This window comes from Prionailurus viverrinus, chromosome E1 (assembly GCF_022837055.1).
Source record: "Prionailurus viverrinus isolate Anna chromosome E1, UM_Priviv_1.0, whole genome shotgun sequence".
NCBI classification, from domain to species: Eukaryota; Metazoa; Chordata; class Mammalia; order Carnivora; family Felidae; genus Prionailurus; species Prionailurus viverrinus.
The window spans coordinates 35,970,270-35,996,736 of record NC_062574.1 but is presented as its reverse complement, the minus strand read 5'-3'; the positions used below and the strand labels follow the sequence as shown (position 1 = coordinate 35,996,736).

At 49.6% G+C, this 26,467-nt stretch overlaps 1 protein-coding gene across 4 annotated transcripts in view; it reads right to left on the bottom strand.

Annotated features, from left to right (window-relative positions):
* MAPT (microtubule associated protein tau) overlaps window positions 1–26,467 on the bottom strand; it is a 97,218-nt gene that overhangs the window by 41,226 nt on the left and 29,525 nt on the right. For all 4 annotated transcript variants that reach the window (XM_047833353.1, XM_047833349.1, XM_047833350.1 and 1 more), the window contains exons 2-3: window positions 4,581–4,739; window positions 150–236 (exon numbers count right to left, since the gene is read on the bottom strand). In XM_047833353.1, the coding sequence (XP_047689309.1) occupies window positions 150–236; window positions 4,581–4,722 (229 nt within the window). In that variant the 5' untranslated portion in view covers window positions 4,723–4,739. The remainder of the gene's footprint in view (window positions 1–149; window positions 237–4,580; window positions 4,740–26,467) is intronic.

The window sequence follows — 26,467 nt, the reverse complement described above, 5'->3', positions numbered from 1 at the left end:
AAGCACCGAACAAGCATGGCCGTCAGCCAGCGGGAGAGGCAGCAGCGGACGCAGCCGGGAAGGGTGGCACGCGGGGCTCAAAGCACGGCTAAGCGCAGGCTGGAGGCACGGAGGAGCTGTCTCAGTGAGGCAAGGAGAGGAGGGCCCACCTTCTGCCGTCGGCGTGCTCTTAGCATCCGAGGTTTCAGAGCCCGGTTCCTCAGATCCATCATCAGCGGGGGTCTGCAGGGGAGACTCTGGAACATACACAATGAGCCCCTCAGAACGGCTGCCGCTCCCCACCCCTCCTTCCGACTGCAGGAGGAAATGGGGAGCAGTGTCTTTCGGAGCCGAAAACCACCCAGCGCGGGACCCAGATGGATGGGGCGTGGCCACGTGATAAAGTCACAAGGGGGACCAGTCCCACCCCCATCCCGACACGACGGTGTCCCCACAGCAGGGTCATCAGGCCAAGATGCAGGTGCTCGTTCCCGGACAAGAGGAGAAACTGCCTTTTAATCAGCCCGCGGTTTCAGCAGAGACTCGGCCTCATGCCGACAAAAGGGCAGCCGACACTACGAAGCCCGCTGCTGCGTCTTTCCTGACCGAGAGAGGCTCATGGGAGAGCGCAACCCTTCATCGGCGACAAGTAGAACTCCTGGAAACCCAGTCCGATCCAACTCCTTCCTCTGAAAAGGGCAGACGCAGTGCCTTCTAACTGGACGTCGGATCGTGTGTCTGGACTTCACCCAGCTCGTTTCCTAGAAAGGTCTCCAAGTACTGACCAGCAGGACTGGAGTCGCACCTGAAACGTCAGCCACAGTTACCTACGGAGACAACTGCCCTTTCAGAATCCGAAGCCAAGGAGGCTCTGGTGGAGCCCGGGAAAGCCACTCCACCTGGGGGTGAGGGCAGGGTCTGCAGGGCTGGCCTGTGTACAAAGCAGAACCCCAAGACGACAAAGGGCAAGCGGTGTTCCACTGCACTGAGAGATCCGACACCCACTGCTAAAATGCCGCCAGTGGATACCCAGCCCTGGGGGCGACCATCCGGCCAAAGAAGGACCAATTCTAACCAGATTTCCAGCACACCCACAGCTCCCTGGTCCTGGGGCTTACACAAACCTGCAAACTGCCTCGAGAAGGCTTCGGACAAATGGCGAGAAAGCATCTGCAGACCGCGTGCTGGGTCTTGTTATTACTAACCCGGCTTGACTGTCAGAGCACAAGAGCATATGGAGAGCGCCCCAAGCATGCTTGTCCCCCAAGCAGCCCCTCCCCCACTCTGTCCTGGAGCCTGCCATCCTTATCATTAGAATTAGCCTTATTAAATTTCTTGGAGGGACAGAAAGGAGGAGGAAGAAGCCTTTTCCGAACGTCTTAGCTGGAAGATCTAACAAGTTAACCCTTAAACACCTTTTAATTCCTTAGGGTGCACTCCTCTATCAGTTAACCACCTGTCACCTCACCCACCTGGAGGCTCTTGGCTGTATCCAGTCCTTGTCCAACTTTGAGCCTCCACACAGATACTCTCTGTTCTGGTATCTTATACGTGGTTTCTTGTCATGATTCCAAATAGTCTGTCACTTATCTAAAATGTTGCTAGTAAAGTGACACAGCTTCTGCCAAGTTATACCGCTCACGCCCCATATAGAAATCACTCCTAAATCCTTAGAAGCAAGAACAAATTTGATGGGAGTGATGGAAATCTCTTAAGTATCACTTGCTTTCTTGGGAAGAATACTCTTTAGTTAAGCAAACTATCTACAAATGTTTCCCTTTCACAGCAGTGACAAAAAGGCTAGCAACTTAAAATCTGCACACACACACACACACACACACATATATCATATATCATATATTTGTTTTAGCACAGAACTTCTGATCATGTTTTATGTTAAAGAATTGAGTAGTTTTAGCAAACATACCTTAGACAACTCTGAGACACAAAATAACTTGTAAACTCGTTCTAACTTTACAAATTGAATTTCATTTCTCCCCCCAAAAATATGAATGGTAAAAAACACTTTTTTTTTCCTTTTTTTTTTAACGAACTTTTAACTTAAGAACAGTTTTAGATTTATAGGAAAAAAAATTACAAAGCTACTACAGAGAATATACCCCACACCAAGTTTCCCCAGCTATTAACATCCTATACTATTAGGTATAGTTGTTGCAACGCTGTATGTATTTTAAATTTAATTTTTAATAGCAGCCTACCCTAAACAGAATGTCACTGGCATAATTCACACCAGGCAGAATTCTAAGTTGGATTCCACCCATGAGGGTTTAATAACGGAAGTTCCAAGGGGACCTGGCTGAGTGACAAGGGGCAAAACAGATGACAAGGAGCTGAAGACGTCCCTCTGATGGGGCAGCACCGCATATCAGCCCTTGACCTCGGAGAGGAAACTCCGCTTGTCATCTGTCAACCGAGGAAAGTGATATCTGCCCTCAGCAGTTGTTGTGAGCATCGCCTGAGACGCTGGTGGTGAAGGCCTTTGCAATCCTAGAGTTCTAGAAAAATGCCCCAATTACCATTTTAAGGAAGTTCCCTTATAAACAGGGTGGCCATAAACTTTATCACCCAAATTGGGACACTTGACTGTGGAAGCGGCAATGGTCATCATGACGCAGAACACAGACTTGCACGTGGATGTGTGGGCTCAGGTCCTCAGAAGAAGGAGCTCTCAGGGCCCCAATGAGGGGGTCAAGGGGTCAGGGGATCAGGGGATCAGGGAACAAGGCAAATTCTGGCTCCCACCCCAAGCTGCCTCAGCCAGGTAGGGCTGCAGGGAGAGAGCGGCGTGCCACTAACCTTTGGGATCGAGGTCCTGGGGGCCAGTACCCTTCATTCCATATGGCTGGGGTCGGGGTGGGGAGAGAAAATGGGAAGGGGCTGTAGAGCCACGGGGGTGGAGGGGGACAGCAGGGGAAAGAAAATCAAGGCAAGAAGGGAAAGAGGGAAGGAGGAAAAAGAGACCGTGGGAGAGGAGGAGACGGGGTGCGGGGGTGGGGGGAACGGAGTGGGGGACAAAGGGAGGAAGGGCACCCAGCAGGACTCAAAGGAGAAAGCAGATTTCCTCACTGCCCTCCATGGGAGCTGCACCTTAGCAGCTCTGGCTGGAGCCAGGCTATGGCCTGGGAGAGGTAAGGACGTACATTTCTCACCACCATTTGGAGCCTGACACCCAGAGGGCAGATCTGGCCCCCTGGGACACTTGGCTGGTGCGGGTATTTCCCCCCACTCCCCTCCCCCAGCACCTGGGGCTGGGAGGCCCCAAGAAGGCCAGAGGGCAGCCTCTGAGCTCCCCGGGACAGTATATCCACTCTTCCTTTACCAGCCAGGAGCCCACCTGTCTGATTCCCAGGTTCCTCTGACTCCTACGCTCTCTGCTTCAACAGAGAGACAGAAGTCGCCTTTGAAACCAGGCCCCACAATGAGTCCTGCGAGCAGGGACTATCATTCCTCGTACTCCCCCAACCCAGGGGTCCTCCTGGTGACCCTACCTCCTGCAGGGAACCTTCCCAGACGGATGCACCCAGAAAAGCACCCTTCCCACTTTGGAGCCCCACCGTCTCCAGCCACTGCTCCACACCTCAGGGTGCAAAGTATTTTTATTATTTTTAGCACTGAAAGAGAATAGCAGGCTGTTTTCTATTTTGTCTCCTCAGGAATGGGTCTGGAGGGCAGGAATGGAGGTCTTCTTACACTGGGTATCACTTGGCAATGACAGGACAGCATGAGAAGCAAGAGAGGGCTTGGTGCCCTCCATGGGACTCCCCAAACTCCGTGGACGTGAAACACAGGTGTTTGGTGGGGGAGAGGAGGAGGTCGAGAAAACTTGGCCCAAAGACTGTATTATAGAATATCTAGGGGTTTAGGGGCGCCCGGGTGGCTCAGTCGGTTAAGGGCCCGGCTCAGGTCACGATCTCACAGTTCATCAGTTCAAGCCCTGTGTCGGGCTCTGCGCTGACAGCAAGGAGCCTGCGTGGCATTCTCTCCCTCTCCCTCTCTCTTTATGCCCCTCCCCCACTTGTGCACTCTTGCGCTCTCTCTCTGAAAATAAATAACTAAACTTAAAAATAAAAAAAGAATATTTAGAGGTTTAGAGGATCCAGTTTGTTAGTATAGGTACAGCAGGAATCTCAGCGCTGACCTTGCTGAAAGAGGGCCCAGACAGGCTCTTAAGGAGGAGATAAAAATAAGATACAAAGCCCAGTATTTTTCATGTTCATGAATGCTGCTGATCTAAAGGTGAATAGATTGGGCTAAAGACTCAAGAGAGCACCGGGTATTAATCAGACTGACAGGCCCCTTACAATCTTTGTCATGCCACTGTCCACACACGTGCCAGACTCTTCTTTGGAAGGGTACATTTCAAACGGCCTCACATTTTGAGTTATCTTGGCCCTTTCAAATTATGAGGCTTCACTCTACTGACAACCCAACACAATCAAGTATTTAAAATTCCTTTCAAGAGCTTGTTGTTTCGGGCCAGCCCCTTCCTGAGCAAGCAGGTTGGCGGCCACCCACCCACGCCAACCCCGCCCCGCCCCGCCCCCCAGGCACCTGTTGCGCATGCGTGGCTGCGCACTCACCTTTCAAGCCCTGGTCCACGTCACCCTCGTGGTCTTGCATTAGGGTGTAGCTCCCCTGAGAGGGGAGGTCTTTCCTCTCCCCCGTCCCGTACGTCCCAGCATGATCATCCATCACGGTGAAGTCCTGGCGGGGTTCAGCCATCCTGGGTCAAGGCCCACCTGGGGAAGGGAGATGGGAGGATGAGGACCGGCAAGCTGGGCTGAGGGGCCGAAGCGCTAGGGGGATGGGGGTGGGGGCGGGGAGAGAGGGCCCACCTCCCGGGGGCAGACAGATCTCCGCCCCCATCCCCTCCCCGAGGGATGCCCAACCTCATCCGCCTTGCCCGTTACGCGTCTGTGCACTTTTAATTCACCTGCATCACATCAGTTCATACTCAGAACCACCAGGTGGGCAGGTTCCCGGGCCTGGCTTGTGATGCCCAGCACTCTTTCCACTTCATTAAAATACAAATGCTGCCCACTAGTAGTTTGCTTACTTATTTATTTTTCCACCCATTAAAATGTAAGGCCCATCAGGAGAGGGGCGCCATCAGCAAGTGAGGAAAATGACGCACAGAGACGCAATGGGATCATTCCATCACGAGGCAACAGCGAGGCAAACTGACTCTTGACCCTTGTCCAGCCTCCCCGCCCCCCCCCCCCCGGAGGTAGGGCTGGGCCTCCACTCACCTCAGGGTCCCCCACCAGACCTCTCGGGTGTGCGTTCTTGGGGGTCGGGCTCAGAAGTCCCTAACAGCACCATGCACACACATGCACACATCGCCCCCTAGAGCCCCAGCAGGAGACAGTACTTCACGTCCACAGAACGCACTAGAAAGTCATTTGCTCATACTCTGTTCTCATCTTTATTGAGAATATTTAGTGCTTTATTTTAAAAGTAATTCATAACTGTGAATTCTAGATTTTTGAGTATGCCATTTTGTTCTGGTTCATCCATCCTACTTTGGCTTATTCCATTTTTTTTTTTCATCTTTATCTCTGTAATTTGAGTCTCCTCTTTTTGTTATCTTCCTTTTAAACATTTTATTTTTAGGTGATCTCTACACTTAATATGGGGCTTGAATTCATGACTCCGAGATCAAGAGTCACTTGCTCTAGTGACTGAGCCAGCCAGATGCCCCGATATTGTTCTTTTAAATTACTTATGCTATTATTATTTTTTTAATGTTATTTTGAGAGAAAGAGAGAGAGAGTGCACAGCCCAAACTCACCAACCATGAGATCATGACCTGAGCCGAAGTCAGACTCTTAACCACTGAGACACCCAGGTGCCCCCAAAATGAATTCTTTTTTTTTTAAAAGAATGAGCTTAGCAGGACCTCTATCCTAATGGTCTGTTTCCCTTAGAAAGCCCCCAAACATCAGAACCCCTCTTCTAAGAGGGACTAGTTCCATTATCTGAGGAAACTACTGCTCCCCACTCAGCTCTAGAAAATAGCATCTTCCTCCCTGGTGGAGCCTCTCGGAGCGTCCCCGGTCACCGCCCAATGGCTCATCCCCAAGACTGGTCCATGAGTCACTCCATCTGGCTGAGTCACCAGATGCCTCACCCTGGAGTGGTGGGATCGCCCCAGAAGCTCAAGGCCTCCCAGACTGGCTAGAGACACTGGCCCAGGTGAGCCAGGCCAGCCAACTCAGGGCACCTTGTTCAACCTGCAGCTAAAGATTTAGGGAAGGCTGAGAAGTTAAGTGAGATTCAGAGTTTTGCTCTTTAGATTTGATCAATTCCTTTCAATGACCAAGCTTCCCCTCCTGAAACATGGTGGATGGAGGTATACAAGTAAAACTCTGATGTATTGGTTTCCTCTTTTTTCTTTTTAATATTTATTTATTATTGAGAGACAGAGAGACACAGAGCGTGAGCAGGGGAGGGGCAGAGAGAGGGGGAGACACAGAATCCGAAGCAGGCTCCAGGTTCCGAGCTGTCAGCACAGAGCCTGACGCGAGGCTCAACCTCACAAGCCGTGAGATCGTGACCTGAGCCGAAGTCGGATACAACCAACTGAGCCTCCCAAGTGCCCCTGTTTGACCTTCTTGCATGTTTTCTCTTCCAGGTGTCCTTTAGAACATTTTTTCTCAAATTCTCAAAATTCCATTGGGATTTTGGGCTTATATTTTGTGCCAAAATGATAACAATTGCTCTCTTCAGAATATTTAGCGTTCCTACCCAAAAGCATAGTGTGTGTCTTCCCAATTATTCCGGTTCCCAAATCTCTCTGGGTGGAGGTAGGGGGGTGTCATTTGCATTTTTCTGGTGCTGAGCTCACTCTCGACGTCTTGCTGTCCTTTGTGCTGCCTTTGTGAACAGGACCCTTGCCCTCATCGTGCTGACGACTCATGAAGGGCTCTGGGTTTCCTCAGTGGAGGTGACCAGGCCACCGTTCCAATGCTGGAACTGCCCCGAAGTGATGGGTTCCCCTCGACGTCTCCAGGAGACGTTTTCTGGGCCTCGATCAGAGAGATGCGATCTCTTAGCGGAAAATCTCTCATCAACGAGCTTGTGAAAAGAAGCTGGCAGAATTCAGCAGGGTTTGCAGGAGAAGAATGCAAGGGTGAGGGAGGGCATTCTACTCTTTTCCCTACTCTTGAGGTCAGTTTGCCCCCAATTCAGTGGCTGCTCATATTTTAATGTTTATTGTTTATTTATTTTTGAGAGAGAGCGAGGGGGAGGGGCAGAGAGAGAGGGAGACAGAGAATCTGAAGCAGGCTTTGCGCTGACAGCAGAGAGCCCCATGCGGGCTCAAACCCACGAACCGTCAGATAGTGAGCCATCATCGAGCTGAAGCCGACACTCAACCGCCTGAGCCACCCAGGTGCTCCTGTTGCTCGTATTTTAAAATCACAGGTTTTAGAGAAAGCGGTTCTTTCAAAGGAGCCTGGGAGGCGTGAGACACCAGGGACCCACACGCACTATAGCTCACCACATTCAGCTCCTGGCTAAGTCGAGAAGTCCCAAAGCCCACCTTCCACTTATGCCCTGCACAGACGGGCTCGCTGACTAAAGTTCTCTTCTTCCAATAAATGGTACCGCCACACATCCCAGCCCTAAGACCTGCAGCCAAGGACAGCAGACTGAAACACAAAAATAAGCACAACCCCCGAGGTGGGTACACAGCCCAGACGAGACATGGTCACCACCCCACGGATCCCTGTAATCTAAGAGGGACACACAGACAGGAAAATAAACACACTGGGAGCTGTTTTCTTAAGGCTGCACTCTGCTTTCTTATTCTTCTAAATCAACCAATTCCCACCCCCCCCCCCCCGCCCTCATTTCCTACCTCCTGTTTTCCCCGGCAGTGACTTAAGGGCAGTGGGGTGGGAGGTAGGGAAGAAATTGTAGGAAAGGCACAAAAGTTGAGTTAAACCTGGAAACTAAAGAGGGCCACTTTTTTTTTTAAGTTGATTTATTTTGAGAGAGGGAGGCACAGCAAGAGAAGGAGAAAGAGAATCCCAGAATCCCTGAATCCAATCAGGGCTGCGGTTACTCAGTCTTTTTTTTTCTTTTTCCTTTTGATTGAGGAGAAAGTCACACAACCAAAAATTAACCATTATATATATATATTTTTTTTAATTTTTTTAATGTTTATTTTTAACAGAGAGAGAAACAGAATGCAAGCGGGGGAGGGACAGAGAGAGAGACACACACACACACAGAATCCAAAGCAGGCTCCAGGCTCTGAGCTGTCAGCACAGAGCCCGACGCAGGGCTTGAGCTCACGAACCACAAGATCATGACCTGAGCCGAAGTCAGACGCTGAACCGACTGAGCCACCCAGGCAGCCCCAAAATTAACCATTTTAAAGTGAACAATGCGGTGGCATTTAGTACATTCACAGTGTTGTGCAACCATCATCTCTTACTAGCTTGGAAACATTTTCATCACCCCCAAAAGAAACCCTGTGCCCATGAAGCGGTTTCTCTTGAACCCCCTACCCCCACCCCCTGCCAGGCACCAATCTGCTTTCTGTCTCCACGGATTACCTTTGTTGGATATCTCAGATAACTGAAATCATTTAATATGTGGCCTTTTTGTGACAGGTTTCTTCCACTTAGCCTAATGTTTTCAGGACTCCTTCATGTTGTGGCTCGTGCTGGGGCTTCATTCCTTAATAAGATTCCGTTGTACGGACATAACACATTGTGTTTACCCATTTATCCTTTGATGGATACTTGCAGTCTTTTAATAAATTACAAGTTCGGAAACAAGCTAACATGGAATTTTTATTGTGACTTTTATCGGATAATGGTGAAATTGGGGTGGAGGGAGGAAAAAGGTGTGGGCAGGAAGGGGGGATGGTAGAAGAAAGAGAAGGGCAGGGCCCCCCAGGAAATCTTCAACTTCTTCCTCATTTCACCAAGGCTGGGCCCCCATGGGACACAGGGATGTGTAGGTGAGACCCCGGGTCCCTTTTGCTCCCAAAGAACAGGGCCTCCGCAGGCCGCAAGACGGAGCAAATTTTCTGCCCGGCAGAATTCACGTCTTCTATGCAGCTTACCTGAAGAGGTACCTTTGTTTTCTGAGCCTCCTAGACTGCCCTTTGAGGTGTCTGGTGGTGGATGAGGGAACCCCAGGCACCTAGTACAGATGAAACGTGACCTCTGAAACACCGCCAGGGGGCCCTGCTCATTATTTGGAGCTCATCTGCTGTTTTCCTGGACATTTCTCCATGACGACATCGAGGCTCGCTACAAACCTGAGAGGTGGGCAGGACCCAAATCCGAGACAGGTAAAGGGCCCCCAGAGACTAAATGACTTGCCCAAGACCACTGAGGCAGCCTGGGACCTTACTTAGATTCGAATACCGCTCCCTCAGCCCTGCTGCCCTCTGGGACATGGACTCCTGGCAGTTCTGATGCCTCCTTCTGCTCCCCACCCAGGTCTTTCCTCCTGTACGGTTCCCCCGGGGGTCTGTAGGTTTCTTCTGACCTAGGGTAGTCTTCACCTGATGTAGAGGAAGACGAAATGGCCTTCCTGCGCCTACTGCCATCCTTCCTATTCTTCCTCATTTTCTTACCCACAGCAATGCAGTTTGGCAATCAGCAACTCAGGTTCTAGAAAGCTTCTTGGATAAGCCAGGGCCACACTGGACACCCTTGTGGCAGCTTTGGAGTATTAATAGCATCTATTTATGTGAGCCCTGTCTATAAGCCAGTCACAGGGGCTTCAGAGAGAGGGAGAGTTTCTCTGTAATACAACCACCTCATGAGAGGAATCATTGTCTCTACTCCCTGGACGAGAAAGCAGGCTCAGAGGTTCTGTAACCTGTTGAGGGTCACACAGCAAGCAAGGGGCAGAGCAGGGTCTGAACTTTGATCTTTTGATGATAAAACCCATCTCGAGGCTACTATATCTTACTGGTTCCTACTGGTGCCTTCCCAACAGTCTAAAGAGCACAACCCTTTTCTCCTCCCCTCCAGGACTGGGCGAAATGACGCTGTCCGGGCTGGAGTAAGAGCGGAGGGCAACCCTGGCTCAGACTCACTACCCGATCCCAACCGAGCTTTGAGAGTCTGAATCTCACCTCCGCGAGCGCACCTCAAGGGCAGGGGTGTTTCAGGCCAAGCAGCAGCCTCGCTAGGGGGCAGCAGACGCCTGGCGGGCGGCGGGCTTCTCCCGGAGCAATGGCTTATAGACAGGGCTCCGGGGTGCCTGCCGTGACTCAGCGGAAAGCGGAATCGCCCGTCCTGTTCCCTGGCTCCGTTCAAAGGGTGATAGCCCCTGGACCCCTTCGGCTTAAAAATCCCACACTGCCATTAGAGAGTGGTGACAATGCACAATTTTGCAAATATGCTGAAAACACTGAATTGTACGTTTTAAAGGGGGAATTTCACGGCACCCACCGTAGGCATTTCAATAAAGCTGCCATTAAAAAAACAAATACCCTATGGGGCGCCTGGGTGGCGCAGTCGGTTAAGCGTCCGACTTCAGCCAGGTCACGATCTCGCGGTCCGTGAGTTCGAGCCCCGCGTCAGGCTCTGGGCTGATGGCTCAGAGTCTGGAGCCTGTTTCCGATTCTGTGTCTCCCTCTCTCTCTGCCCCTCCCCCGTTCATGCTCTGTCTCTCTCTGTCCCAAAAATAAATAAACGTTGAAAAAAAAAAATTTTAAAAAAAAAAAAAAAAAAAAAAAAAAAAAAATAAAAAAACAAATACCCTAAATGGACCTCTTCTCTCAGATAGCTGAAAGATCAAGTAGAGATAATCTAGAATCTAAAAATAACCTTCCAGTGAACTTTGTTCCTCAAGGTTATTTTTGGCTCCTGCATCCCATTTTTCCTTTGCTCTGGTCCCTTTTTTGTACCATCAGGAACGAGCCAGTGCACTAGGGTGGAAAACAGGATTCCTCATAATGACAGGAGCCATGTTTCAAGTGTCTCCAGGTATTGACTTATTGAATTCATACACCCGTCTCTATTATTACGCCTACTTCTGCAGATGGGGAAATTAAGGCACAGGGAGGTTGAGTAAGTTGCCTAAGGTCTCAGAGCAGGCATGTAATGGAGTCAGGGTTCAAAGGCCAGATGGCCTGGCACGGAGTCTCACCTCCTTAAGCGGTCTGTTAACGGAGACTAAATACAGTAGTGATTGAAATACCAGATTAGGAATACCAGGACACTTGCTCAACTAAATTAAACCTTTCACTTCCCGTGAAAATTGCCTCTTTAGGGGGGTGCCTGGGTGGCTCAGTCTGTTAAGTGTCTGCCTCTTGATCTCGGCTCAGGTCATGATCTCACCGTTTGTGAGTTCAAGCCCTGCATCAGGCTGATAGCACATTGCCTGCTTGGAATTCTCTCTCCTTCTCTCCTTCTCTCTCTGTCCCTCCCCGTCTTGTGCTGTCTCTCAAAATAAATAAATAAACTCTTAAAAATTAAAATAAACAATTTTTTAAAAGAAAATTTCCTCTTTGTATTTACACTCTATTCTTTAGTGCTTATGGTCCAACTGTTTTACTTTAAGACAGAGATTAGTGAAAGGGCAATGCATCCCCATCTCCTGGGTTGAGTGAGGTGAAGTCTGGGTCCCAGGTCATTAGGAAATCCCTCTACTTAGGAAGCAAGGAGCCAACTGTACCCAAAGGAAGAGAAAGAGTCTCAAGGGCTTAAATCAACGCGCCCTTCAGGCTGACTCTTGGCAACCATGATGCTTCAGAGGCCCTTCACTAACAGCCAGTCCCAACTGTGAGGGTCTGAGGGACCGCGTCTCCTTTTGTGTCGCCTTCACCTCCCCTGCCCCCCATGGGTGGTGCCCAGCACAGAGACAGGCACAGGGAAGTCCTCACTTGCAGGAGGGTAAGACGACATGGCTCCTCCCTCAGAGAAGCGCTAAAATGTGAGCTCATGGTCACATCATAGCACAGTGTGCCACAGAATGTTCTAGAACCAAATTTGAACAATAGTAAAAAATACCCAGATTTTAAGCATAACTGCCAAATTAAGAGGAGAGAGGATAAAGGAGCTCACAGTGAGGGAAGACTTAGGTTGGTAAGAAGAAAATGGAATAATCCTGGGCGTCCATCCAAAGAGAACAATCAACAGTTGTATGAAAGCATGAATGAAGGCTGCTTTTTGGGGGGTGGTGGTGCTGCTGTGCACACACAATGTGTCATGGCTGATGTCAGCTGGCTAATGTCCACCATCGTAAGAAAATTCACAGATTGTGTCTGAGAGGACAGTTCTAGTGTTAAGCTTAAGGCTTCTGTTTTATTTCATTTTATTTTGCTCACTAAAGCCTTCTCTCCTCCTTTGTAACGGCTGGTATAGTGGAATGGGGCTGTAACATCTGGCTGGGTGATGTGTCAGGCTTGGGTGGCCTTTGTTTACAGAAACGCAGCCTCTTTCCCTCCAACCCCCTTTCTGGTACGTTTTTGATCAGCCTTCAATGAGGACAGTGCTGTCGTGTGACATCCTGATGGGTGGTAGAGACAGGCTGCTGAGCCTCTGTCCTGTTCAGGAACTGCCAATGTCCCTGGCCACCACTTTAATTCTACCTGAGATGAATCCCCTGAACTCAGAGCACCAAATGGAAAAGGAAGAGTTTCTTCTGATGTCAGCCAAGAAAATCAGAGCAAAAAAAACTGTTTTTCTTGGGAAAACCAATCTTTAGAGAGAGAGAGAGGAGAGAGAGAGAGAATGCACTGTTTTATAAAAGTGATTCATAGTCATCATTAAAAAGTTAAATACAAGAATGTGAAAGAGTAAAGCAAAATAACCACTTTTAACATTGTTAGGGAACTTCCTCGCGGACACCTCTTCTGTGCACACATAGAATTTTCCCTAAATGAGACTATGCTCTATAGCCTATTTTATTCACTTAATATGCTGTATTAATAAGCTTTATTTCTGGTTGATCTTTAGTGGATATAATCTGTAGCATCACAGCTGTGTCTGCCTCCCAGCTCCAACAGGCAGCAAACAGTCTACAAACCAACACAAGACTACACTTAAAAAGTGCTGAGGTGGGGGAAACTTTGACCCCCCCCCCCCACTTTTTTTTAGCCATCCATAATCATCCCTTAGGAAGAATGGGTATTTCTAGAGTCAGGCACTGTTTACACATTTTTATCTCATTTAATCCTCCCCACAACCTATGTGAAGTAGGGAACGTTATTATCTTATCTCCCTTTTATGTATTGAGGCTCAGTTGCTCAGGCTGCGGAGTAGGGGAGGCCGCATGTGGCTTTGAATGTGTAGTCCTAGGGTGCGTGTGACACTGGGTGCGTGTGACATTGGGTGGGTCTCTGGAGACCTCCACCAGGAACCATGAAGCTCCACTGCACAGTCCTAATGTAGGAGGAACCGCCCCAACTACACCTTTGCGAGGTGCACGCGTCCAATCTTAGCTCCATTTTGCAGCTGGGGAAACTGAGACACAGACAGGCTGAGGCTGAGGGACCTCCAATGGACCTAGAAATCGTGGCAGAGCTGGGGACAGAGTCTGGTGTGTGGCCATTTGCTGGAAAGCTCAGCTCAGGAATGGGAAGTCGGCTGGTATTGAGCACCAGAACTGACCCCAGGCAGGGTAGAGTGGCGTCTCAGACAGGAAGACGTGGCCACATCTGATGAATGGGACTCCTCAGTCAGGCTCTTGCCTCAGCAGCGCCTCGGGTGCCAGGAAGCCTCTCAGAGGCACCCTGGGGCCATGTGCCAAAGAGCATCATGGGTTCTGAAATGCACCTGCTGCACCATTAGCCATTACTGGCACTGATGGATGGCACTCTGGCTGCCCCTTTCTCAAGGCACTTTGAGAACACTGCCCGGCCTCACCCTCACAGGGTTTGGGGAGGCAGCCTCCATCCTGCCCCCTCTACTCTAAGCCCAAATGTGAGCCTAGAGGATGCTTTGTTTCGCCGCCCTCCCTGGGGCTCTCCATGAAGCAAGGTCTCCTGATCTTAAGATGCTATCTTTGTGTCTCTCCGACAGGTGCACCTAGAGGCCACTCAACCCCAACTCCTTTTGTGACACACACCGAGTCCAACCTGATCAGTTGAATGAATGGCTGGACTCCCTGAGCCCATGGCTTCTGAGATGCAGGCATCAGCTCTAATCTTCTTGAGGGACCCTTGTTCTCAGCTGAGAGCTCTCCATGGATTTGGGTGGAAAGGACACCTGGTGTGGAGTCAAAAGCCCTGGGTTCGAGGCTGAGTAGGGACAACTAGCTGGTTGACACTGGGCCAGTCATTTGCCCTCTCGGTACCACGGCTTCTTCATTTGGAACATGGGCATGATGATACCTGTCTCACAGGGTGGCTGTGAAGGTCAATGGAAACATGCCTGAGAGAGAGCACTTTAGTGAACTGTTCTGGACTCCTGTAAGATGCTGTTGTCATGACAGGTGAGTTATGAACAGGAGAAGGTACTGAAGACGAGAAAGAGGAGGCTTAGCCTGAAGGGATAAGATAAGAGGCCAATGTGAGGGCCTTGGGCCGTGCCTCTGCCCTGAAGGAGGAGGAATAACGGCCCAAAGAGGGGAGAGGCAGCATCGGGGCAGCCCGGGGAGAAGAGGAAGAACGAGGGAGGCCTTCCGGAAAGGTCTCAGAAGTAGTGGAGAGAAGGTAAATGTCAAAAGTAGAACGAGGGGGTCTGTGCCCCCCACTCCTCCCCACGCAGGTGCCCCGACAATGACGGACAGGCTCAGAGAGGGCGTGCGAACCCCTGCGGCACCAAGTCTCAGCTTGCTGGGAGCAGGGCCCAGGGGTGGGGTGGGAGGCCGGAGTTTGCCGGGACATTTCATTAGATGGGAGCCACAGAGGAGAAAGGGAGGCAAGAGAAGAATGAAGGAGGAAAGGCAGTCGTTTTTACGATGTTTTCATCTCTACTTCTTGAGTCTGAGGACATCTCTGAAAGACGCGGGGGAGAGGAAGGTGGCGGGAGGCTGTTGCTAATCAGCAGTTGTCCCTCAGTAATGAGCAGCCTGAGCTCAGCGCCGTCCCGGAAGGGTGCAAGAACCACACGCTAGAAATGCCACACCTGGGCAGGCGAGCCATCCCTGACTTCCTCCCTTGACAAAGGTGCCCTGACACGGCATCAGGGCCAGAGTCAACGACAGTGTGGTACAGGGGCGTCAAGCACAAGCACACACACTAAGGCCAGGCTGCCACTTACCAGCTGGGTGGCCTTGGATGAGTCACTCAACCTCTCAGAGCCTCCACTGCCTTGTCCATGAAATGTGGGGTTTAAGTGAGTTAATGTGTCAGGTGCTTAGGACCATCACTGGCTCCTGGACAACACTACGTAAGCTCCACCTGTGGTTATTATCATGACAACCTTATCACCCATTAATTTAGCCAAACCTTTCTGTATCCTGTTTGTATTTTCAGACTAGTCTTCACGGGGCACAGAGCCCCACCCCACTTTAGATCTAACGACACGTGGTGCCCCCTTGGCCCTCCCGATGCAGCCTCTGGCCAGCCAGGGCAGATGGCGTACCCAGTGAGATCATCCCCTGGTCCCGTGACGCCTGGAGACAGGGCCAAAATCGTGTCCTGGAGCACCCTGCATGAAGCTGACTCCTTTGTAAGAGGGATGGGGGAGAGGAACACAGAGGCATGGAGAAAATTCCACCTTTTAATACCACGTAAAAAAAAGTAGCTTTAGAAATGTGCTTGTGCAGAATTTTTACAAACACCAACAACAAAAATAACACACACACACACACACACACACACACACACACATGCATACAAGAAGTCCTAAAGGCTATGTGCTGAACAGAGGTTTTCTCTGGAAAGGGAAGTGGAATTAGGAAGACTTTCTCTCATTGGTCTACATTTGTGTTTTATTTTTTATTTTTTATTTTTTTTAACATTTATTTATTTTTGAGAGACAGAGCATGAGTAGGGGAAGGGCAGAGAGAGAAGGAAACACAGAATCTGAAGCAGGCTCCCAGCTCTGCACTGACAGCAGCAAGCCTGGTGAGCGGCTCAAACCCACGAACTGTGCGATGGTGACCTGAGCTGAAGTCGGACGCTTAACCGACTGGGCCACCCAGGCACCCCTACATTTGTGTTTTATTATACTGTTTTATAGACATATATTAGGTTTATAATCTGATAAGAAGCAATAAATACCATCCCATTTTGGCAATGCAAACCATCCATGTAACAGCCAAGGATTTTCCCACAGTGCACTTCTCCTTCAATTCAAATATCACGAATTGCCTGCAGCCACAGGCAAGGCTGGAAGACACTTAACATTGATTCTAGGCATCGGGGCCACTTTGTGATCGATCACGGAGACAGAGGCTGTTGAGGGTGACATGTGCATGTGGGGCTCTGACTTGAGGCCGTAGAAGCACCACCAAAGGCACCTGACAGGGGTGAAGGCCTATGGGGCCAGTGGGGACCCCTGGATGGGAAAGGCTAATCAATGCTGGGAGGAAGGTAATGAGATCAAGGGGTCGGTTTGCTAACAGCTGATGTGTAGTCTTTCAGGGACACTTTTTAAAAAATGTTTATTTATTTTTGAGAGAGAGAGAGAGAGAGAGAGAGAGAGAATCCCAAGCAGGCTCTGAGCTGTCAGCACAGAGCCTGACACGGGGCTCAAACCCACGAACTGTGAGATCATGACCTGAGCCAAAGTCAGACACGTAACCGACTAAGCCACCCGGGCGCCCCTGAGGTACACACTTAATGCGTATGACTCCATGTTATCAGCGTGAAGCAAGAAAGAAATACAAAAAACTTAGACACATAATGGGAAATAAATTCTACATGGAAAATGAGGAAACACCATACTTGGGGGTGTAAGCCAAGGGGAGACCCTGAACGCCTGCTGGTCATAAGCGGGAGGCATTCATGTGACTCAGTGCTGTCTCCCCTGCCTGTATCTGAGCTGCTGTTGGGTCTTCCCAGGGTCTCAGGAATTACCATCAGCATCAACATCTTAAAGGAATACCGTAAACCACTGAATTGTAAACTTTCAATAGGCAAATTTTATGGTCTGTGAGTTATTATCTTAATAAAGATGTTTTTAAAACATTGCAAAAGAGGCTCGAAATTAAGCTTATTTTCTTTTCCTAAATCGAAAAATACAGATGCCCTTCTGCTGTGGGAGGGGAGTTGGAGCCCTGGGCCTGAACGGCTCGAAAGTGGTTCACTCCGAGGAACGTCTGAGATTAAGACGCTTGCACACAAACCTCTTCTCTTCTGGGCAATCTGGCTTTGGCTCAGATCCAACCCCCGGGGCAAGTTTTTCTGTGATAAAACAAACCACAGAGGTGGCTTTGCAATGTTTGTACCATCTCAGAAGCTTTCACTTCTTCTGTGGGAAGAGCAGAGGTCCTGGCCTTGGTCGGAGCGGGGGTTGTGGCACCCCACAGTGCAGAGGGGGGGGCCCAGGAAAAAACGCTGGGCCACAGGGCACCGCCCCAGGTGGGTGGGACAGCAGGAAGTGGCAGGTGAAGACACCTTTGCGGGGAGGCGCAAGGTCACATCCATTAGAACACAGAACTGGCTACGCGCAGGGAAAGGAGGGAAAATGGATGGGAAGAAACAGGCTGCTCACCCGGAAGGCTGTTTTGCCGCAGAGATGGAGGGTGAGCCTCTGACGGGCCCTCCGAGCCAGCAGGCCCGGGCTGTATTCACCATCTTGTCCTCCCAAAGCTCAGGGTGTGCAGATGCCGACAGAGGCAGGGATCGCTGGGGAGGGGCTCGTGCACGCACGTGCACACACACACACACACACGTCCGGTGTCTTGGGGAAGGGGAAACACCACAACGCCCTCACTTCTGAAGCCTTCACCACACATGTCCCTGACCCCACATCTGTGGGATTAAGCTGGAAACCTCCACGTTCCTGAGACACAGGTAGGGATCCTATGACCTCCCTGCCCTCCCTCCACTCCACCTTTGGTCCAGCGTTCACCGTCACACTTGTCCCCTCACACTCTAATTGTACCCCGTTAGACTCCCCATTAGAGGTTCTCTGAGGGTGGAGACTCCTGCACTTGTCTTTTTAAACCACGGTAAACAGCTCAGTTCTTAGTGTGGTGCTCGGTATACGGGCTAGGTGCTCCATGTACCTTCACAGACCGACGTAGAAAAGAATGCGCACTGAAGGCCACATGGCACACTCTGTCAAACGGCATGTGCCGCCCTCACCACGCCACTCTCTCTCATGTTCGGGCCTTTGTGCGTGCTCGTCTCCCAGCCAGGAAAGCCCCTTGCCCTCCCCTGCGTCTGGCTAACTCCCACTCAAGCTCTAGAAGCCCTTCCTGGCTCCGCCAGACGCCCTCAAGTGTGCCCCAGTAAATGCCTGTTGCACGGTGTTGTGATTCTCTGGTTGCTTGGCACTGGTCCAGGAGGGTTAATGCCCTGAGGGTGGGAGGGCCATGCCACCTTCTTCACCACCGTGGCTTCAGCGCCTGGCCCACACCCGGCCCAGAGAAGGTCCTCACTAAACTGGCGAACCAATGAGGGTGGGGGGCAGGGAGATGGGTGTTGGTGGGATGGAGCGGGGAGATGGGGCAACATGAACTGCTAGCACTTCCCAAGCTCACAGATCATGCTGTCTTGCAAATCTGACAGCCAGCCTGTTCCCTCGTACGGGCCACCCAGCCCCCTAACAGCCGTACCTCTGACAGCCCCCAGGAGAGAATGTTCCCCTGTGATCGTGATCGGAGAAGGAACTCAAAATCTCCCCCACCCCCTTGTAAACCTCAAGTGACCAAAATGAATGGGATATAACTGCTATGTCGGCTGGGTGTTAACCAGGAATGACCTTAAGTTTGTCATCTTTGTCATCAAGGTCTCTCCTATTTTTGTTCCTTCTCCCCCTCCCCCCAAAGCAGACCTTGTTCTCCAGGCATTTGTCTGGGAGCCCCTGCTTGGCTAGGACAGATTCATATAATTCTGGGTTCTCAAGCTTGGAATGGACCTTAAAAAAGAGGCCCTCGGGATGCCTGGGTGGCTCAGTCAGTTAAGCGGCCGACTTCGGCTCAGGTCATGATCTCACAGTTCGTGAGTTCGAGCCCCGTGTCGGGCTCTGTGCTGACAGCTCGGAGCCTGGAGCCTGCTTCGGATTCTGTGTCTCCCCCTCTCTGCCCCTCCCCAGCTGGCACTCTGTCTCTGTCTCTCTAAAAAATAAATAAATGTTAAAGAAAAATTTAAAAAAGAAAGGAAGGAAGGAAGAAGGAAAGAAAGAGCGAGCCCCTCTATGGCACAGAGAGGTGAAGTGACTTGCCCAAGGTCACACAGCTAGTCAGCACTGAAGCCAGGATACAAACCTAAGTCAGGGGGACATTTCAATGAGGATACCCCAAGTAAGGCAGAAAACCACTGTTTTCCATAACATCAAACCCATGTGTTTGATACTACAGGTCAGATGCTATTCTGTTTACTTAAAAAATACCATGTCTTTGCTATACAGGCTATCTTTGCCCAAGTCATAGATTTTACTTTTCACTGTTCTCTTTGAATCCCCGTCATGGGGCGCCTGGGTGGCGCAGTCGGTTAAGCGTCTGACTTCAGCCAGGTCACGATCTCGCGGTTCGTGAGTTCGAGCCCCGCGTCAGGCTCTGGGCTGATGGCTCGGAGCCTGGAGCCTGTTTCCGATTCTGTGTCTCCCTCTCTCTCTGCCCCTCCCCCGTTCATGCTCTGTCTCTCTCTGTCCCAAAAATAAATAAACGTTGAAAAAAAAAAAATTAAAAAAAAAAAAATGAATCCCCGTCACAATTCTAGGACATCAATCTGTGTTTCCTGTCAGGGAGGAGAGAAATGATCTGATTCCTTCAGGCTACACCAACAACGAACGAAAATACGACAAAGTAAGTTCACTGCGTACAGATCACTGAATTTGCTTCTTTTTACTGAAGAGAGATAAGGACATCAGAATCCGAAATATGCTCAGAAGGAACATGTCATGTCAAGAGAAGCTGTCACCAATGCAGGCCATGCATGAAGTCCACAGCTCTTCTCACATGTGGCCCTGGGGACATTTTGGGAGTAGATGCTCTGTCACTGGGTGCCTGGGGGCTCAGGATGAAGCCACATCATATGATTATCTAAGAACTTGTCACCCTGTCACCCACAGTTCTCAGTTCAAGAGAAAGAGCAGAGTAATTAGAAACCATGTAGAAGACTGTTTACAATTAAACAGCTCTGTGATTTCCTTTTCATTCTTGTGGCTTATTGTGTGGACAGCATTTTCCAGGGAGCCATGAAATGTGCACTTGTAAGTAATATCCAAGGGATCAAGAGTGTCTAAACACCTGAAGCCAGTGATTAAAGGCTTGTTTTAGGTGAAAAAATATATAAAATTAGTTAAGATGCTGTAACAGGATACAAACGGAACTGATTTTACTTAGAAAAACCTCGTTAAAAAAAAAGTACAATGTGACCAAAGGTATTATCAAGTATAACTTGGATTATTTGTATCCTAATTTAGATACTTATCCCTAGGGGCACCTGGGTGGCTCAGTCAGTTAAGCCACCAACTCCAACTCTGACCAACTTCGGCTCAGGTCATGATCTCGAGGTTCATGGGTTCGAGCCCTGCATCGGCTCTGTGCTTACAGCTCAGAGCCTGGAGCCTGCTTCAGATTCTGTGTCTCCTTCTCTCTCTCTGCCCCTCCTCTGCACTCTCTCTCTCTCTCAAAAATAAACAAACATTAAAAAAACTAAAAAAAAAAGATACTTATCCCACGTCTTCCAGATCTGGTTTGAAAAGATTAATTCTTAAATCTTTTTCTCTTAAGTAAAACTATGCATTTGCCTTTAGTTAATGTGGTAGGCAAGAATGGCCTCTCAAAGATGTTCAATGTCCTAATCCCCGGAACCTACGAATCTGTTAACTTTACGTGGCAAAAGGGAAGTAAGAAGGTAGATGGAATTAAGATTGTCGCCCAGCTGAGCTTAAAATAGAGTGCTGATCCTAGATTATCCGGGTGGGCCCAATGTAATCACAAGGGTCCTTCCACGTGGGAGATGGAGGGAAGGAGAGTCGGCGTCAGAGCGATGTGACATGAGAAAGACTCAGCTGGTCGTCACCAGCTTTGAAGATGGATGGGGCCATGAGCCAAGAAATGTAAACAGCTCCAGGAGCTGGGAACGGCAAGAAAGCAAACCTCCCCTAGATTCTCCAGAAAGGTGTGCAGTGCCGTCGACACCTTGATTTTAGCCCAGTGAGAGCTGTGTCAGGCTTCTGACCTCCAGAACCGTCAGATAAACGTCTGTGTTGGTTTAAGGCACTATGTTGGTAGCAGTCAGTTACCGAAGCAAACAGACAAGGAAGTCTGCTCACTCATATGGACTGGTACTTTAACGACAACTGGATTTGGGGGAAAGGAAGGAAAGAAATGGACTGGGACAGCACATCTGCCATGTGCCGGCATCATGGGAGACCCTGAAGTACGTGCCACACTCGGTCTCCCCTACCCTCCAGTGAGGTAGGCATTAACAGCGCCATTGTTGACGGCTCTGAATCTCCAAGAGGTTAAGGCACTTGTCTGAGGCTCCCCCTGCTACAGTGGCAAAGCCTGGGTGTGAACAAGTCTGCTTGCCTCCAAATCAGTTTCTATTCGACGGCATGGCCTTCCTCCACTCAAGCTTAATGATGCAAAAAGCCCACAGGGCTTGCTCTGTCCCACTGAGCACCAGGAGAGCCCCAGAATGGTGGCTCTCCACCTGCCCTGCCGGGCCCCCTCCTCCCTTCTCTCCCATATGCCAGCAGGGTTGGGGAGCAGGCCAGAGGTGCAAGAGAGCTCCTCCCCACAGCTCTGGCCCTTCTATGGCCCCAGCCTCTGCACCGTCCATTGGAGGGGCCACAAACAAAGTAGTACATTGCCCCTTGGTCTGTGGTGGAGGAAGGAAATAAATCAGGTGGGGAGTCTGACCCAGGAACTGCACTGATGACAGCTAACCAATGTGCTCTCATACCCCGTATGTATCTGCAGACTAGGAGTGGGCCCTTGCAGGAGGAGGGATCTTTTCCCACTGTGAATGGTGAGGTGTATGGAAGAGACCTCTTCTCCCAGGTGGGAGGAAATGGGGTGGGAATCACCCCTCCGGGCTTCTCACACTGATTGCCACACAGCCCCAGGCTTGCATATTCTGTGTGCTGAAATGGCACTCGTGGCTCTCACAGCGTTCTGGGTGTTCCTCGAACACACCTGGGCTTAGTTCAAAACAGGAGTCTGCTTTGGGAGCTGTCCAGATGCGGGTAGCTAATGATGTGATGCGGGGGGGGGGGGGGGCTTTTCCTAATCAAAGGATAGAATCCTGTTAATTAAGAGTAATGCTTTGTGCTTAAAAGGCGCAAGTTCAGACCCACCCGTTAGTCTCTTCGGTTAAGATCACTTTTAAATCAAAGCAGCCACACTGAGGTTGTAGGAAGCATCTATTATTAACAGGCAGAGAGAAATGGGCTCCTAAGTGAGAGGCTCGCCAATCACCACACCGTGGAGGGAGGCTTGGGGGCTGATTGAGGCATGTCAGCTGTGTACTGAAGTTTATAGCAGCTTTCTGTGCACACATGCATTACCGATGCTGTGCTTAGAGGCTGTGTGTATGTGTGTGTGGTGGGGTACCATGCCCATGCCTGTGCACACATGCCCTCCATTACTGAAGGCGGCCCCAGGATACCTTATGGGCAGCAGAACAGGCCAGGCAGGGAGAGGATGATATAAACAGGACAGAGCAACCCCGGTGGCCTGGCCTTGGCTGAGCAGCTGGGGGGACTACAGGGACTAGGTCAGCAAGCAGATTATGGGGAAGGCACGTACCAGCCCCCACCAGAGACCCAGAAAAAGGAGCAGATGTGGTTCCTGCCCTTTGGTGTATTCAGTCTGGCCAAGGAGAAACATATACAAATACTGAACGACACAGGGATAGTTTCAGAGCAAAGCGACCCCCATGGGCAACTTCATTCTCAGAATGCTGCCTACCATGTGCAGAGGCTCCAGGCTGGACAAAGGGATGGACGGCGTGCTCCCTGCTCTCTCAGATGTGGTTTGGGAAGGAAGACAAAAAGATAACCACAGTCTCAGACCAGAAGAGAGAAGGCAGATTGGCTTGTCCCCCAAGAGTCTGATTCTGTGACCTAAGTATGGCGAACTTGGGCTAAGACTTGAAAGGAGAGCAGGCCCAGAGCAACAAACCCCTTCTTCTTGGCTGGAGAGGGTGGTGACAGGGTCATTATCAGGCAAAGGGATCATCTCCAGGCAAAGGGATCATCTCCAGGCAAAGGGGCACCTCTGGTCAAGAGGGTGATGGTTGAGAGGCAAGACGTTTTGGAGAAGCCCAGATCAGAGAGACTTAAGGCCAGGCGCCAGCTAAAGGCCCCAAGCCAACGTCCAGGAGAACAGTTCCCTGTGCAGCCAGAGCAGCCAACAAGCTCTCTCTGTGACGGTCCTGTTTGCTGGAAATTAACAAGGAATGAAGAGCGTTCTTCCTGCAGGTTTGGTTCCGGGGCTGGTAGTGGAGCTGCTAATTCTTGCAGAGTGCAAATTCCTGCACTGCCTGAGTTCCGGGGGGTAAGTAAGCTGGCCTTGGCCGTGTGCCCACCTCTGACCGCCTTTCAAGGGTGATCCTTGAACCAGAAGCAGTGGCAGGTTACATAATTAAGCTTGAAGAGGTCCTGGCCAGAGCTTCCTCATTAGAAAAGGTTGCAGCAGCATAAAGCCTTGCGAGAGGAAGGAGGGCTTGGGGAGGGAAGAAGAGGGGAACAGATGGGGTGGGGACTGAGGGAGGAGGCAGCATCACAGCACCCAGGAGGGGATGCCTGGCGTCTCCTGAGGCAATGGAAAGGCCTCTTTGGAGGGATAATTCTCAGTACACCATTAGCTGTCAGAGTCAGCAGACCGACCACAGTCAATTTTCAAATGCCAGTGACAGGCTCCTGGATACAGCAGCCCTCTCCAGAGACGTCTGCCCTAGAAGGCTGTAACTGCAGGCAGTTCCTTCCACAGTCACTGTCCAGCCAGAGGACAAAAATATGCATGCTTATCTGAACAGAAGTGTTCCCTTTGCTTTTCCCAATTATTAACCCGTGGTTGTTAAACAGCTTGAAGGATCAGAGGTCCTTCTAGGAGGAGAGAAACTCAAAAAGGCGTTCCGCTCAGAGTCCACCTTCTGTCTGGTAAGAAGGTTATTCGACTCTGCAGATGAGGCAACAGAGAAGCTACGCAAGTTGCCCAAAGACACCCAGCTAGTCGACAGCAAAGGAAGACAAGAAATCAGCCTCCTAAAGCAGATGGAGGCACATGGTGCCAGAAAGCAGGTTTCCATTCTCCAGAGAACTGATGACTTTACAACAGTGTGGTCACATGCTCAAGTCCCTGCCTGCTCATAGGCTGACCAGTCTCTAGCCAATGGCGGTCAGCCAGCAAAAGTCTAGTGACCAAAGCACCAGCAGGGGGCACACTCTCAACCGTATGGCTGATGGTATCATTTGGGCAACTGTCCAAGAAAAGTGTTCTTTTAAATTAATTTAAAACCCACAGTATAAACTACTCTCGGAAAAGAAGAATAAATTCACGCATTATTTAGATCCAACACACTCCTTTTAAATATTCTAATGACCACTAATGATTGTATTTTAAGGAAACAAACCAATAATGCAAAGCGTAAACAACAAATGGAAGCCTTTTTCTGAATTCAGTCAATTGATTGTGAATGGCTGGAGAGATCATTCCTCCTAAGAAAAACCTGCAGGAATGTAGTTCAAACCCATTGCTCACTTCAATCTTCTCAAACCTAACCTGTTCTGGTTTATCTATTCGTTGTTGTTTTTTTTTTTTTTAAGGCAGTAAATATAACAGAGCAAAAGTTCCACGAGAAGACATTTTAAGGTGCAGATACACTTGAGAGCACTGGGAGAGGGAACCCTCAAGCCAGAGTGGCTTCTTCCTGTCCAGGAAGAAGGTCAAGGGACCTGGGATCTGGCAAGTGGCCTTATCTTCCCCGAACAAACAAGGCTTTGCCTCAGTTTCCTCAGTCCTAGGAGGACTGTCCTCAAAGTTCTATAATCTCCCTTTGGCTCCACCAGGACAAGGGGCTGGAGTACAATGTGGGGACCAAGGGTGAGGTGGAGAAAGTGGCTGCCACACGGCAAGGTAATAAAGGGGTGGACTGTCTGTAGAGAATCCAAAATCAATAATAAAACCGACTAACAGCCAGCCTGGTTTTATGAGCGTCATGTGCCTACAATCCTAAACGGTATTTGTGCTAAAATACTCCTCCTCAAAAATGTGTTCTTGGTCTCTAAGTTATAAACAATCGGTGTCATTGCCGGTGAGTGTTAATAACAGGTATGTAAGGTTTACATTAGCACTTTAAAAAACGTACCCTTTAGGAAACCTGGTTTTCTCCATAGAAGTCACTTGGAGAACTCCCAGGTACATAATTGGCCCCAACATATGTGGAGTTGGCTCCACACGGTTGTTGCAAGAGAAAGTTCTTAACAGTTCAGAATTGTGAGCTTGCTTCGGGCACCATTTGTGGCTTCAGTCTCAGTGAGACAGCACGCTCCTGCATTTAGGAAGTAGGTTGTAAGCGTGAACAAAGGTACTTTGGCCACCTAGGAGCTGGCTTACTTTAATGCTGTCCTTTCGTGGGGCCACATGGAGATTTTTATTTGTGTTTAAAATTTAAAAGAGCGACACTAAGTGTGAACTGCCAAGTGTAATATTTGTGCTTGGTAAGTACAACTTTTACTCACACGTGATATATTTTACTGAGTCTGAATAATATATTTCAAATGGAAACGTCTTCTTTTTTAATTGTTGAGTTATCGTGTTTAAAACTAAAAAAATTAAGCAGTAAAGCAGTACCTCCGTGGTATGATTTAGTGGTTGCTAAATTACAGGCAACTTCTGTAGATGTCTCACTTTCATGAAAATTCACTTATTAGTAACTTAACAGTGATTTACATAAATTATCATTATATCAGGCTGCAACCAGCAATCAAACTTCCGTAGATATAATAACAGTTTAATAAGTACTTGTGCTTTTTGTCCTATTTTGTACCATAATATTTACTTTTCTTTTTTGTAATTGTGGCATAATTATATGTATGGAGTTCCGTCAGAGAAATATTTTCTTACTTCTGTTTCTTTTCTGGCCATTATTACTATCATTTCATTTCATGGTTATTTCTGAAGATCATTCTGTGATATAAAGGAGGGGAAAGTGAAGTGACAAGGTGCCAGCAGCTCATACCACCGTTCTGCAAAGTGGCTTGTGATGGGTGAGCAAACCCCTTCCACAATCGGCCAGGCTCAACCATCCACAGATCTGCAAGAGAATGAAGGTTAATTTTTCCCTGAACCACCAATTTCCCTGCTAATGTGCAATACTCCATGTAAAACTCAATGATGTGAAGGTTCATGAAGACTTCTCAGGGCCAGGGATGAGAAACCTGAGCAGGGCCCACAGAGGGTGGTGCTGTATTGG